Source organism: Liolophura sinensis, chromosome 13 (assembly GCF_032854445.1).
Source record: "Liolophura sinensis isolate JHLJ2023 chromosome 13, CUHK_Ljap_v2, whole genome shotgun sequence".
Classification (NCBI taxonomy): Eukaryota; Metazoa; Mollusca; class Polyplacophora; order Chitonida; family Chitonidae; genus Liolophura; species Liolophura sinensis.
Window position 1 is genome coordinate 14,970,969 of NC_088307.1, and position 15,052 is coordinate 14,986,020.

General features: G+C 43.2%; 1 protein-coding gene across 1 annotated transcript; it reads right to left on the reverse strand.

Moving 5' to 3' along the window:
- Positions 1 to 316: 316 nt before the first annotated feature.
- On the reverse strand, positions 317 to 14,833 carry LOC135480242 (arrestin domain-containing protein 17-like). Its single transcript, XM_064760022.1, has 7 exons — positions 14,560 to 14,833; positions 9,035 to 9,157; positions 8,470 to 8,684; positions 7,961 to 8,143; positions 7,028 to 7,210; positions 1,705 to 1,915; positions 317 to 568 (listed from the first exon to the last, which is right to left on the reverse strand). Exons 1-7 carry the CDS (start codon positions 14,675 to 14,677, stop codon positions 447 to 449), a joined length of 1,155 nt encoding a protein of 384 aa, XP_064616092.1. The 5' UTR covers positions 14,678 to 14,833; the 3' UTR covers positions 317 to 446.
- Between the last annotated feature and the right edge of the window lie 219 nt (positions 14,834 to 15,052).

Here is a 15,052-nt window from a genome sequence, read left to right on the forward strand (position 1 = left end):
TACATGCAGTAATTTTTCAGTTAATTGTAATTAATATAGACAGAAAGGGTTCAACTATGGACCAGTCCCCTCCTACATGTGTACAAAAGCCTAGTCATTCATGCCGTATTTCTTAAGATGTTACCATTAACATTTACTTTAGTATTGCTTAAAATGCATGTTATTGGAACGATAACTGGGTCATTACATTTATCACCACTGACGTCAGCGTTACATTAGTTAAACTGGGAAGACTTGACACTAGACGCACCCTTTCAGTTGTTTTTTCTGGCCTATGAATACTTGTACATAAATTTACAAAAAGAACTGATGATTCCGCAAGTGCAAATCTTATTTTGAGAAGGTCCAACACCAGTGAACCAGTGAATTCAAAATGATGCCAGTTGTATATAAGGCCAGTTGTATATAAGGCCAGTTGTATATAAGGCCAGTATCTCCGATCGGATTTAGGTCCATTTGTAGTATGTGTATTTGGGCGCGTAAGTCGCAGATCCGAAAGTGAAGTCCGTGTCGTCAGTGTCCCGAATATTTGTGGTTCCAAAAACACACTCTTCATACGATGGGGGTGCTGGAATATAAGATGTTAGATTGACTGATTGATTTGTTTATTTGATTCAACCATTGGCTATATAACTACAAGAGAAAAATAACATTCTTACATATTATATTTGTATACAAGTACATGTATACTGGGAGTGGGGTTATACTGGGAGCGGGGTCATGACAGAGTGGTTATACTGGGAGCGGGGTCATGGCAGAGCGGTTAACCTCGGAGTGGGGTCATGGCAGAGTGGTTATACTGGGAGCGGGGTCACGACAGAGTGGTTATACTGAGAGCGGGGTCATGACAGAGCGGTTAACCTGGGACCGAGGTCATGGCAGAATGGCTATACTGGGAGCAGAGTCATGGCAGGGTGGTTATACTGAGAGCGGGATCATGGCAGAATAGCTATACTGGGAGCAGAGTCATGGCAGAGTGGTTATACTGAGAGCGGGGTCATGGCAGAGTGGTTATACTGTGAGAAGGGGTCATGGCAGAGTGGTTATACTGTGGGCGGGGTCATGGCAGAGTGGTTATACTGTGAGTGGGGTCATGGCAGAATGATTATACTGCGGGCAGGGTCATGGCTGAGTGATTATAATGGCAACAGGGTCATGGAAGAGTGCTTATACTGCGAGCAGGGTCATGGCTGAGTGGTTAAGACGCTTGTCTTTCAATCGGCCAGCATTATGGTGGGAGGAAACCGGGCAGAGCCCAGGGGAAACGCATGACCATCAGCTGGTTTGAACATTACGAGGAATTAAAATAATCCTTAGCACTCATATATACAGAATATACAGAATATATAAAGATCTTAAATATCTTAAGTACAAAGACAACTGGTGGCACCAACATATGTAGACTTCTTTCCATTCTTGTGGTATTTAGAAATTCCATAGTTCTTACTATATATATATATATATATATATATATATATATATATATATATATATATATATATATATGTAGTGCATATATTACCTAAGCTCATGTAACTCAAAATAAACAACGAAATCTGAATGACTTATTATCAGAAGCTTCCAAAAAACTGATGGTAGGCTTAAATACTTGCTTTGGGACGTACTCTGTGTAATTATGTAGGAAACTGAAACCTACAAAGAGGTGGTGTAGAAAACTGTCTGACTGTGTGAGCTTGTACTTACGCATCTCAAAGGCTGCAGCATTTGGGGGCGGTTGTGGAGAATGCACTGCTGGTGGAAATGGAATGGCAGGCGCACTGGGTTCCAACGCAATGCTGTTTAAATCTGCCAGAGGCGGAGTTCTGTAAGCATCTACCACTGAACGGAGAGGGATAGTTCCAATAATGATTTTTCCTTTACACTTTACCTCGAACCAGCCTGTAGTCGCTTTTACCTGAAATCAGTTGGTTCTGTTAAATCTATTTAAAAATGGCACTGGTGCTAAAAGTTGTGGTCAAAGGTAGGAAAGCAGTAAATCTGAGGTGTATATAAAATACACGAACATTTGCTATTTCCATATAGGTGTTAGAATGAATGAATACAGGGGTTTTTACGTCGTATTTTTTTTAGTCATATGGTAACGAGGAGTCATGAGCTGTGTGTACATATACTGCCGGCAAGTTCATGCCGCCAAAGTGCTGCCATCACTAAGTATCATGACACCCCACACAGATACATTATAACGACACCGGGCCAACCAGTTCTGTTTCCTTGCTCTAACCTCTCAGTGCTGAGCGCCAAGGCAGCAACAAGTACAAAGTCCTTGGCACGACCCATTCCCGTACTGATCACAGGTCAGCGGCTTGACCTCGCAAAGTTCACATATCGAAGGACAAACGGTATTACTCGGACCCCGATGTGAAGACAACATTTGCTAGCATTAGAGAAAAACTGCGGTGTGTTTGCCATGGATGAAAAACCTGTGCCCTACATGTCGTTCTGGGTTGAAGCTGTATAATCACTTCAACAAATGAAGTAACAAGATTTCGAAATCTAAAGATACGCCCGCCGGGACCCAATAGACGCCAATGGGGCAATGGTCGGTACATACATGTAGACACGTCAAGCCTAAAAGCTCCACTAGGAGTGGTTATGCGGGTGTAGCCTTAATGAGATGAAAGCGCAATTATCAACAAAGGGCACATAACCCGGTCAATTCTTTGTCGTTTTTAACATTACATCAACCATATCATTCTCCTTATAGAAGCACGGACCCAATATCGACACATTTATGGTGCTTCCTCAATGGCGTGAAATGAAGACACAAGACATAACGCCCGACTCATACACAATATAGTAACAGTGAAGACCAACAGGTCTACTTGGCCTATTATTGAGAGACAAGCGAGGTAGTGGGCAGACTACCGATGTCTTCAGTATGACTCGATATATAGAAAAAGTTCAAGCTAATCGTAAACGAAGTAGTTTCCTGTGGATCAAGAGAAGACATTACACTACAAGCTGTTAGGAGATTTCAAGTTCGATACATCTAAGCATTTTGTTATAGGTATATATCGTCTTAATGTCAAAAAGTATGAATTTGATTCAATTGTTACCCAGGTAAAAGACCTTGGTGATTGGCCAACTACCATCGTCCCTTATTTCTCTGTCCAGTTTGGCCACCCTGCCAGAAAACATGGATAGAAAGAAAACACAGAAAACTTTCAGGAATTGTTCGCAAGTAGTTTCTTTCCCTTTGCTTAACAAATATGTGTGTATCTCTTTGCATCAGGTTTTAGAACCATCTGAAAACAACAATGGAATTCTGCAGAATTTTATTTGTTGTAGTTGTTGTCATTGTACCAAATATGTTGGTATCTGTCTTGAGTCTAGGCCTATGTTGTCAAAATGCTTAAGTTTACTGACGCAAAGAAGCATATCCATCCAGGCGGCAAAAATGGACCACGACCTACCATAATATGACCCATTATTATCTAGGTCAGAAGATATGTGTAGTGGTTCGAACAAACGAAGTGTAGCTTTGCCTGTGACAAGACCTAGGTGTAGCAGAATATCGATGCATTGTATGCAGATCTGGAAGAGGAAGTCAAGCGTAGTGAACACAAAAGAATTGGTTTTGTCGACTGATTCACTGATCAAGTTTATCTGATTGATTAATTTATTTGATGGGTGTTTTACGGCGAACTCGTTGAACAACTGACTGGAGCTAAGTACTGCTGCACAGAATACCACAATGACAAATATGCCGATCACACAACATTTATCGATCACAGCCCTTCTCTCCAACTTGACCGGGTGACTATTTTGTATTTATTTATTTGACTGGTGTTTTACGCCGTGCTCAAGAATATTTCACTTAGACGACTGCGACCAGCATTATGGTGGGTGGAAACCGGGCAGAGCCCGGGGGAAACCCACGACCATTCGAAGGTTGCTGCAAGACCCTCCCACCTACGGCCGGAGAGGAAGCCAACACGAGCTGGACTTGAACTCACAGCGACCGCATTGGTGAGACTCCTGGGTCATTGCGCTGCGCTAGCGCGCTAACCAACTGAGCCACGGAGGCCCCCGGGTGACTATTTTGCGAATATCCTATGAAAAGCTGCTTTCACATCGATAAAAATATAAAATGGCAAGACTAAGTTAATCATGTCTGTGCAATAGCTCTAGGCAGTTAGCTATGCTCAGAAAGCACAAAGGACCTGTCTACAAACTGTGCGGTTGTTACTGTGCAAAGCTTATACATTACCATATATATGTCATGGTCTAACTGTATGGTGTAACTGGCCATTTTAACTGAACAGAATTTTTGCTCCACTTCTATAGAACTCTCTTGATAATGATGTAAAACTAGCATCTGCTATTAAAGTCGAACCCCTGTGCTGGACCTTCCAAACTGTAGATAGATAGTTTGATGTCCCCAGAATCCATTCCGAACGTTTAAAACGTGGAAAACGGAAAAAAGTTAAATTTGGCGATCAAACATCAGAAAATTTGCCCCACAACAACCGAGCTACCCTTGACCTTGTGACGTCAAGGCGGTACATTTGCTGGCGGGTACTGAGGCTTCTCTCTATGTGCAACATACATCACAGGAGACAATCGCTATACTTTTAGAAATAATTTCGAGATTGTTCCATGCACAAGAGTGGCTTACGACTGCAGTAATACAACGCAGGAGACTGTAAAATTACAACCATGGCGTAAAAATGCCACAGATTGAGAAAATATGGACCAGATCTCATCAAAAACACACTTTGATTACAGAGGACACGATCGTACTCGTATGAGACTTGGTAATTCAGCCATGCCTACTAGAAAAACAAGTCCGAACGACGAGGTTTATATCCCCCCAAAAAAGCCAAGCGAAAAAAAAATTGTTCATTCATGGAATGCAGAAGTTCTTTGGTCCCTTGCTTATTTGAAACAGCAGGCTGTGACACGAACTGTACGGAGCTGCCAGTCTTTGCCCCACAACGGCCTAGAGGCAAAAGGGCGGCCCTTCAGCCCGTTCATACCTGGCCTACAGGCCCCTGCGCGGGATATCCCACAACATGCCGTACCCTGAAGCCCGTAAACTTGAATGCAGACAGACTTTAAATTGACATTTCTGTAAGTTACCAATCACTGTTTCCATTCAACATAATTCAAGCCTTATTTATTTTTGCCAGTGATATGTTTTTAAAACATAAAAGGTTAGCTCGAATGTTACTTTCACCTGTGTGGAGCGACAGACTGTTCTCGTCACTGCAACTCACAATTAGCTGGCCCGACTGCATGGATTCTCGTGTCGCCATAGGTATTGCTCGAATTGGCTATAAAAGTTCATACTCCATGAAGTTCTGTAATAATGTTGTAAATAACATACTACGTCGATGTATTTTCTTCTTTCTTTCTTACTTGCATCTGTACTTCAATTTTTATTTATTTGATTGATGTTTTACGCCGCACTCAAGTATATTTCCCTCACACGACGACGGCCAGCATTATGCTGGGAGGACACTGGACAGAGCCCGGGGGAAACAAACGACCATCCGCAGGCTGCTGAAGACCTTCCCACCTACATTTTCAATTTTTATAATACATAGCCGTTCGGACTGGGAGCCCTACTGAAATTTCTCCGATTTTACATGAGTATTCTTCATACACATAAACGTAATGGATACCATTCGAGTGAATTTAAATAAAATTTAATCAACCTATGATCTTGGTTGGAAGCCCATTGAACAGTCTGAATAATGTAGGTCACATGACTTGGCGTCCATGATGGATTTTTATGAAAAAGGCACAGTGTTACTGTACATGTGGCAATGGGAGGTTCTTCCTTTACTGCAAGACTGATATCTTGAAATGTATGTATACTAGAAATCTAAACATTTAACGTCATGTAAAGTTCAAACAAACTTTTTTGACTGTATTACGGTTATGAGTACCCGGTATGGCTGTAAGAAACGTAACAGCTTTAATTTGGCATCTATGCAGGAAGTTGGAAGCCTACTAGTTTTGCTAAAATTATAAGGCTTCCAAGCTGACGGTTTTTAACTTTTTACAAACTTTATCATCAAATTACCAACTGCTGTTGTACAAAACTTCACCCAGTTGTGACCCACTAAGCCGCCATATAGGAAAAATACGGAAATCTAAAAAAAAAACAAGTCTTACCCAGACCCACTAATCCGACTGCCTTAAAAACTGATATGCACTGGCAAGACTACTCGAGGGATCAGATGTGCAAATTTTATTCAAATCGGTCCAGTAGTGTGTAAGCTCTTCTCAGATACTCTATCCATGCAGAGGCCTGTAGCTTCCATCTACTACCTCTGCTGAAAGAGCTCACATATGGATAATTAACGTAATCCAAAAGGAAACATGCATGAACATGTAGTTGTTGTAAACTTACTCTGACTGAATAAACGAGTAGAGAGACCAAAAATCATCAAATCCATTGATAGGGATTGGGTTAATGTATTAACACTTTATTTGTGGGCAATCGTGACATCAGATATTGCTAAGGTACTTTTTGTTTCTTTGGAAATGCGACACTTGGTATTCGGTACGCGGCCCCTGCGTAAAATGTGAATATTAATGGAGACACATCTTCATTTCGATCAATCGATATTTCTACTCGACCGCCAGGGTACATAGGCCCTATTGCTGGTATGGAGACTTCACTGTCTTACACAGATTACTTTTCACTCTTATTAGAAATCGTGTGGTCTTTGGACGGAGCAATGAATTGATCCTATCGAATGATCTGCCGTGGAGAGAGCTTAAAACAAATTTGGTCTGACGTAGTCCGTAAAACCCGTGTGGAAAGATGGCTTTGAAGACCATTTAACTGCTAACACCTCTAGTTTATACTCGTATTTCAATGTATATGGAATTATCGTTTGATTTATTTATTTTAATTATTGGGGTTTTACGCCATACCCAAGAACGTTTCACTTACACGACAGTGGCCAGTATTTACCCATGACCATCCGCATACTGGAAGTAAAGATATTATTGTTACAATAAATCGTCGACAAAGTTGTGGTGATCTCACCTTGAGCGCATACTGGACATCTATGATGTCACATCCATCAAGCCGTGAAGGTGGGATGGCCGGGATGTGGAGTGGTTGCTGGTTGGCAAAATAGTCCTGTCTGGTTAAAATTTTCACCGGCTCGAATTGTGATACGACGTTCCGCAACTCTCTTGTATGACTCCCAGCTTTAAAAGTGAGATACTAGAACAGGAAAAAAGAATAAATGGATAAGTAGCCATAAAAATGACTAGTAGTATTAATTAATTTATTTATTTATTTGATTGGTATTTTAAGTCGTAATCAAGAATATTTCACTTATACGACGGCGGCCAGCATTATGGTGGGAGGACACCAGGTTGAGCCCTGAGGAAACCAACGACCATCAGCAGGTTTCTGACAGACCTTCCCATAGTAGTATTAATACTGTCCCGAAATGAAGCAATATCCGCAACATCTACATTTAGGTTAGGTATCGGTGATTCCTACGATATACATGTATTCACAGCTTCGAGGTTTACATTTATATTTAACGCTAATGCAAGTGATGTTAAGATTTATTTATTTATTTATTTGATTGGTGTTTTACACCGTACTCAAGAATATTTAACTTATACGACGGCGGCCAGCATTATGGTGGGTGGAAACCGGGCAGAACCCGGGGGAAACCCACGACCATCCGAAGGTTGCTGAAGACCTTCCCACGTACGGCCGAAGAGGAAGCCAGCATGAGCTGGACTTGAACTCACAGCGGCGGCATTGGTGAGAGACTCCTGGGTCATTGCGCTGCGCTAGCGCGCTAACCAACGTGATGTTAAGAAAGAATGATACTGTAAATGAGAAGTCAGAATCTAGTCAGAGCACTGTCCAGAGCGTGAGGGAAAATGGTATCACTCTCTACCTTTCCTTATGGCTGGGGTAAAAACTTAAGGCTGTAAGGTAGTTCTGCTTCACCTGTATAAGTTCCACTGTTAAGGTGAGTATCTCTGGCACGCTGTTGGACACCTCTGCCGTGATAGGGATGGACTCTCCTGGCACGTAGCCTGTTCGGGGTATGTTTAGGGTTAATTTTGCAGCACCATCCTCCATACAACAGCAGTTATACGATTTCTCCGAATTTTCCAGGTGCTGTGGCATCTACAAGTGTGCACGAAAATGTTATTCATGTGCATAACTGTAAGAAAGACGTATAGGCTAAAACAAAGAACCGAAAAAAAAAAAAAACAATCTGCATATACCCATTCAACTTTTTGCCATTATTTTTGAATCCATGCGTCGAAACAGTCAGCTATTTACCGTTTCAAATTGTCCCTAATCACAAGATCTCGTTCAAAACCAATGTTTCACAATTATATTTGAGAAACCTTAAACTAGTGTTATGGAATAGCCTTCTTCCAAATTCAAAATGCGAAAATGCTCTTTCTTCCAGAATTAAATACTAGTTGGGTCTGCATGTGACTTACATCCGCACCCGGTTCAGAATTAAGATCCAGCTTGCCTAGAACACTGAAGGCCTCTTTCACACAATGGTCAAACTTCCATGGCCTGTCTATCCTACATTTGACGTAATATCTGACATGTCCAAATTCCCCTTCGAAGGTACCGGGTAGTGCGGGTGGCAACTGAAACTGAAAGCTGAATCGGTGCTCGCCTTGGTGCAGATATTCGGTACCATCAGCTGCAATCGCAACCGAAAGAAAACGTACTGTACACCATATATCCTTATTTTTTTTTCTCAGGTTGCTGTGCTGACGTAAGTAATACCTCTAAAGTCAGGAATAATTTAATATATTTAATATTTTAGTCTTAAAATATTCAGTACCTCGAAAAAGAGTTTGGACCTCTGTCGATGTAACTTCCACTCTTAACTATATATAGTGATCTCAAGAAGCTACGTGAAAAGCCTGTCAATTGCCTAAGGTTTACATAAACATTTTTTAATATACTTAACCAAGATTAAAAGTCCGTTCCACCCTAGAATACCAATTTCACAATAGTTTTAAAAGTTGTTGTGAAAGCCACCATTACCTGGTTTAAATAAAGTACACGTGTTGTCAAAGTAGTCTTCATTTGCTTTATAGGTGTAGGTTGATCTTGACTTCGTCTTTTCAAACTTAACGTGGCTGTTTCCTTTGAAGGAAATCAGGATACCTGCAACAGAAGGATATGTATATGTACCGGCACTTGGACAAATCAAATACAAAAACAGATTCTTCACCCACGGAACAATTAACCCATTTTTTCCTCAACCACAATATTTCCTATAGTTCATCTGTATGTAAAACATCTGAGACAGATCCACCGAAACCAGCTCTATCGGGGCATACACGTTAGTTGCCACAAAATGTTCGAAGGTCAGGGGTAGGCCGTGGTGATATGGTTAAAGGCAAAGGCCAATCAATCACAGCTTCCGTCTTTGGTTTAAACCAGTTTAAACCCGGCTTTGAACAAGTAATTCCACCGTTCTCATTGCGAGTCGGGGTTGTTGACGTCGATCGACGACAATCGTGTATATGGCCATTCGAGCAGTCCAACGTTCGTTGATGACAACTTGCCTTTCACAAATATGGTGTGCATACATGTATCTGTATGTCAAATGTAGGAGAAATCGTCAGTGACTTGCTAAAGATCGACGGCTTGCGTCAGGCACTCCCGTTCCCTAACTCCACAAAACTGACAACCATCATAGAAGAGAGGATTTCCATTTAAAAACATGGTAAAAAAAAATGGTAAAGAGGCCAGATGTCAAGTAATCCGAGTCAATCATTAACTGGTTTATTTCGCGCATGTGCGTCCGTTGAACACCGCGTGATGAAATATTCTTCTATGATATCAGAGCCTTGTGTGAATCGGTGGTAACACAACTAGCTGCAGGCCATGTAGAAATAATATAAAGTAAGCAGGTCATTTCCTTGGGTCTCCAGTAGGTCGCTTGTCTACATGTACTCGTACAGCACGCTTCACGTTGTTCATTCTATTTTATAGAAATAAGTGTATTGTAAGTAACGACAGTCAAGTGTGTCCAGGGTCATGAAGGGTCCAGGGTCAGAAAACACCAGTCCCGCCAGAAAATATCAGAGGCCAAATTTTGCTTCTTTGATATCTGTTATTAGATTATGTATCCAACAAGTTGCAGTGTGAATTTTGCTATCTAAAGACACCGACACAATCAATTGCTGAAATTATGCCGGTAACTCATTTACCAACAATACATGAGCCTGATACGTGAAATATCACTGCTGCAGGTCTCTATTCACCCATGCGATGGGGATAAATTGATGTTAATTGTGGCGTCATAGCCTTTATTATACATACACTGAAAAATATTCTGAAAAACAAGCTGGGAATAATGGAAATGGTGCCCACAATCTGCAGTTCCTCCGTCAAACAGTGCCGAGCGAAAGCTGTGTAGGCCACTATATACAACATGTAACTAGATGTAAAATACCCACGTCTTCCAAACTTCATTCGAAGATAATTACTTTCTCCATGTGGGCCTAATTACCAGCTTACACGTAGCTGGTAACGGTGCGGGGTCTGCTCATCTGTGTGGGCATGGTCTACATGTAAATAGGGCAGTGTTTTGTGTGGACAGGGCCTTGTGTAGGCAGGATATTGCGTAGGTAAGGTTTTGTGTGGGCAGGCACTTGTGTAGGCAGGGTATTGTGTACAGGCAGCGTATTGTGTGAGCATTGAGCCGAGCCTTGAGCTGATACACTCTTGCGTAGGCCAGGTCTTGTGTGGGCCGGGTCTTTGGTGGGCATGGTATTGGGTGGGCAGGATATTGTGTGGACAGAGACTTGTGTGTACACAGACTTGTATGGGCAGGGATTTGTGTTGGCAGGGTATTGTGGACAAAGGCTTGTGTTGGTAGGATATTGTGTGGGCATGGTATTGTTTGGGTATGGAATTGTTTAGGGTCTTGTGTGGGCATGGTATTGTGTACACAAAGTATTGTTTGGACGGGGTATTTTGTGGACAGGAACTTGTGTGATAGGGCAAGCATAGTATTGTGTGGACAGGGTTTTGTGGGAGCAGGAACTTGTGTGGCCAGGGTATTGGGTGAGCAGGGTATTGTGTGCGTAAGATTTTGTGTTGGCAGGCACTTGTGAAAGCAGAGTATTGTGTAGGCAGGGTATTGTGTATAGGCATGGTATTGTGTGAGCAATAAGCCGAGCCTTGAGCTGATATACTCTTGCGTAGGCCAGGTCTTGTGTGGGCCAGGTCTTTGGTGGGCATGGTATTGGGTGGGCAGGATACTGTGTGGACAGAGACTTGTGTGTACACAGACTTGTATGGGCAGGGATTTGTGTTGGCAGGGTATTGTGTGGGCAGGGTATTGTAGACAAAGACTTGTGTGGTAGGATATTGTGTGGGCATGGACTTGTTTGGGCAGGGTATTTGTTTGGGCATGGAATTGTTTAGGGTCTTGTGTGGGCATGGTATTGTGTACACAAAGTATAGTGTGGATGGGGTATTGTGTGGACAGGAACTTGTGTGATAGGGTAAGCCTATTATTGTGTGGACAGGGTAATGTGGGGACAGGAACTTGTGTGGCCAGGGTATTGGGTGAGCAGGGTATTGGGTGAGCAGGGTATTGTTTGGGCAGGTTATATTGTGGGTAGGGTATTGTGTGGACAGGGTATTGTGTGAGGATTGTATTGTGTGGATAGAGACTTGTGTGGACAGGGTATTGTGTGGACAGGAACTTGTGTGGTCAGGGTATTGTGTGGGCAGGGTATTGTGTGAGCATGGCATGGCGTGGAAAGGGTATTGTGTGGATAGAGACTTGTGTGGACAGGGTATTGTGTGGGCAGGGACTTTTGTGGACAGGGTATTGTGTGGAATGTGTATTGTGTGGGCAAGGTTTTGCAGAGTGGGCAGAGCATTGTGTGCACAGAGACTTGTGTGTGCAGAATATTGTGTTGGCAGGGTATTGTGTGGACATGGTCTCATGTGAACAAGTTATTGTGTGGGCAGAGTATTGTGTGGACTGGGTACTGTGTGGGCAGGGACTTGTGTGGGCAGGGTATTGTGTGGACATGGTGTTGTGTGGGCAGGGTATAGTGGGGGCATGGAATTGTTTAGGGTCTTGTGTGGGCATGGTATTGTGTGCACATAGTGTTGTGTGGACAGGGTATTGTGTGGCCAGGAACTTGTGTGGGTAGGGTATGGTGTGGGCAGGGTATTGTGTGAGCGGGGCCTCCATGGCTCAGTTGGTTAGCGCGCTAGCGCAGCGTAATGACCTAGGAGTCTCTCACCAATGCGGTCGCTGTGAGTTCAAGTCCATCTCATGCTGGCTTCCTCTCCGGCCGTACCGGGGAAGGTCTGCCAGTATCCTGCGGATGGTCGTGGGTTTCCCCCGGGCTCTGCCCGGTTTCCACCCACTATAAGCTGGCAGTCGTCGTATAAGTAAAATATTCTTAAGTACGGTGTAAAACACCAGCCAAATAAATAAGTAAATATTGTGTGAGCACTGTATTGTGTGGGCAGGGTACTATGTGGATAAATTATTGTGTGACCAGGGTATTGGGTGAGCAGAGTATTGTGTGAGCAGGGTATCGTGTGGGCGAGGTACTGTGTGGACAAGTTATTATGTGAAAAGGGTATTGGGTGAGCAGAGTATTGTGTGAGCAGGGTATTGTGTGAGCAGGGTATTGTGTGGGCGGGGTACTGTGTGGACAAATTATTGTGTGACCAGGGTATTGGGTGAGCAGAGTATTGTGTGACCAGGGTATCGTGTGGGCAGGGTACTGTGGGGACAAGTTATTGTGTGACCTGGGTATTGGGTCCCCAGGGTATTGGGTGGGCAGGGTATCATGTGGGCAGGGTACTGTGTGGGCAAGGTATTGTGTGAGCAGGGCACTGGGTGAGCAGGGTATCGTGTGGACAGGGTATTGTGTTGGCAAGGTATTGTGTGGAATGTTTGACCTCAGAGGAACTCAAAATGTTTGAGATTTTTACAGTTCTTCACTGTAATTTCTCTTCCTCTGAAAACATCTTTTCTAAACTAAGACATTGTAAAAGAAAAGACAAGAGTAGATCAAATGTATACACACTTACATGCATCCATGAAGTATCCCACACAAAGTTAAACACCATTCCTTTCTATTTTCGTGAAGTTGCATAAAACCAATTGATCACTGTTCAAAAACTACAAAATCGCTGAGAAGATCAAAAGCTTCACTTTCTCAAAAATTGGGCCTTCCTATGCTAGCAGCTGGGAGGGTGCCTAGCAACAACACAGGAACGTCACTCGCCGCATCAACACCTGTCTCCACGTTCCCTCTCACCCAGAACTTCAAACTTCCATCTATAAAACTCATCCCTGCCCAAAGTCTAGACAATTTCCACCATTTTGATACCAAGCATGCACCTGTACACCGAAAATGGCAAGCTAACAGCAAAAAACCACTTCACACCCTAAAATACACAGAATTACATTAGTGATTCCAAATACATGTCACTGATAGTGACTGGATTTGAGCCTGTTTAGCTCCACGTTGCCTAAGCCTACAATTCATCATACGGGAAATCAGTGCACATGTGCAACTCTTCAGCCGTTAGTACATCAGATAGCGTACCCAGCTAGAAAATGATCAGCAGGATAACTAGACTGGCTATCTGCCTAGGTTTTGGCAAAGTAGTGCAGTTTAGGTCAACAGATGCATCGGACAGCCCAGCTCTCACGAGCAGAATCTCTGTAACCATGACAATTAGACGTAATAATCCAGGAAAGTGGAGTCATTTAAAATTCCCAGGTCAAACTCGAAACAATATGCAGTTGTGAGAGGCCCACTCACCACATTGAGTAGGCTACTATAGACTAACATGTTAGGGAACAACTTACGCATGATTGTTGGCCCTCCAGCCAATGTTGAGGATACAGGCCTATAACCAGTCAAGCACATCTAACCAGTGAGGCCTTGATTTACCAGGACATTAAGAGCTATTTTTATTACATGTGCAGGCTCCAGAACAAACTGGGGGAGGCTTTCGTGGCTGAGGTGGTGAGCACGCCAACAAGGCAGAATGTTCCTGGAGTATCTCACCAATTTGGCTGCTGTGAGTTCAAGTCCTGCTCATCCTTGCTTCCTCTTCCACCATACTTGGGAAGGTACCAGCCTGCGGATGGTCGTAGCCATCATGAGCTGGCCACCGTAGCGGTACTGTGCAAAACACCAATCAAGTCAAATAAATAAACACATACATATAGGCACTAGCCTAATCAATTAGACGTTGTGTGCTAACGAAACGTCTAACAGAGGTCCATTCACAAAATCATTGGTATTTCCCTGTCCGCATTTGAAACTTCTATAGCGTTCCCTACCTGTTATTTTCTCCATCAGCAATCCCTAGCCGAGGGGATCGCACTTTTATTGGACAACAATCGGCTTCAGTTACGATCATATGGAGTATTTCTAGTCCACGACCCAGCAAACATTCGAGCTGACAAGAAGAGGTGTAAAGCTGACGCCATTGCTTTTGCCACATACCGTATGACCACAGGAGAAACCTCAAGTTTACAACTGCCCACAAGCGAACTGACCTACCTCTCATTCGCATGTTTTCGTTAAGCTGAACTACAACGTTCCCAGCTATGAGTTCGCCCGCTGTATACACCCTCTCCGGCTTGGAGAACGTCAGAGTGAAAGCTCTCAGCTTCCCCATCTTCCCTTGTTGGACGGCAGGGGAACTCCCAACTTGATAATGCCCCCTCAAAAGGCTATCTGCGTGTCGTTTATGTACAGTTCCACTCACAGGCAGCACTGAGATTACACCCAGCTCAATTAAAACCAGTGAAATTAGTCACCTGGTCATAGCTTCGGGTCGCCATTCGGCGCGGCAGAATGGCCGCACACTGTGTTCGGCCTTTTCACATCCAGTTAATATAAATATCGGACTTGATTTTAGGGTTATTAAAAAAACGACACGGATGTTTTCCAATTTAACCGACGCTTCTGAATTCTTCGTGTATATTACGCTTACGTTGGCAATATTTGATAAGTCATACTTATCAAGGGAATGTGCCAGTGACATGTTCTA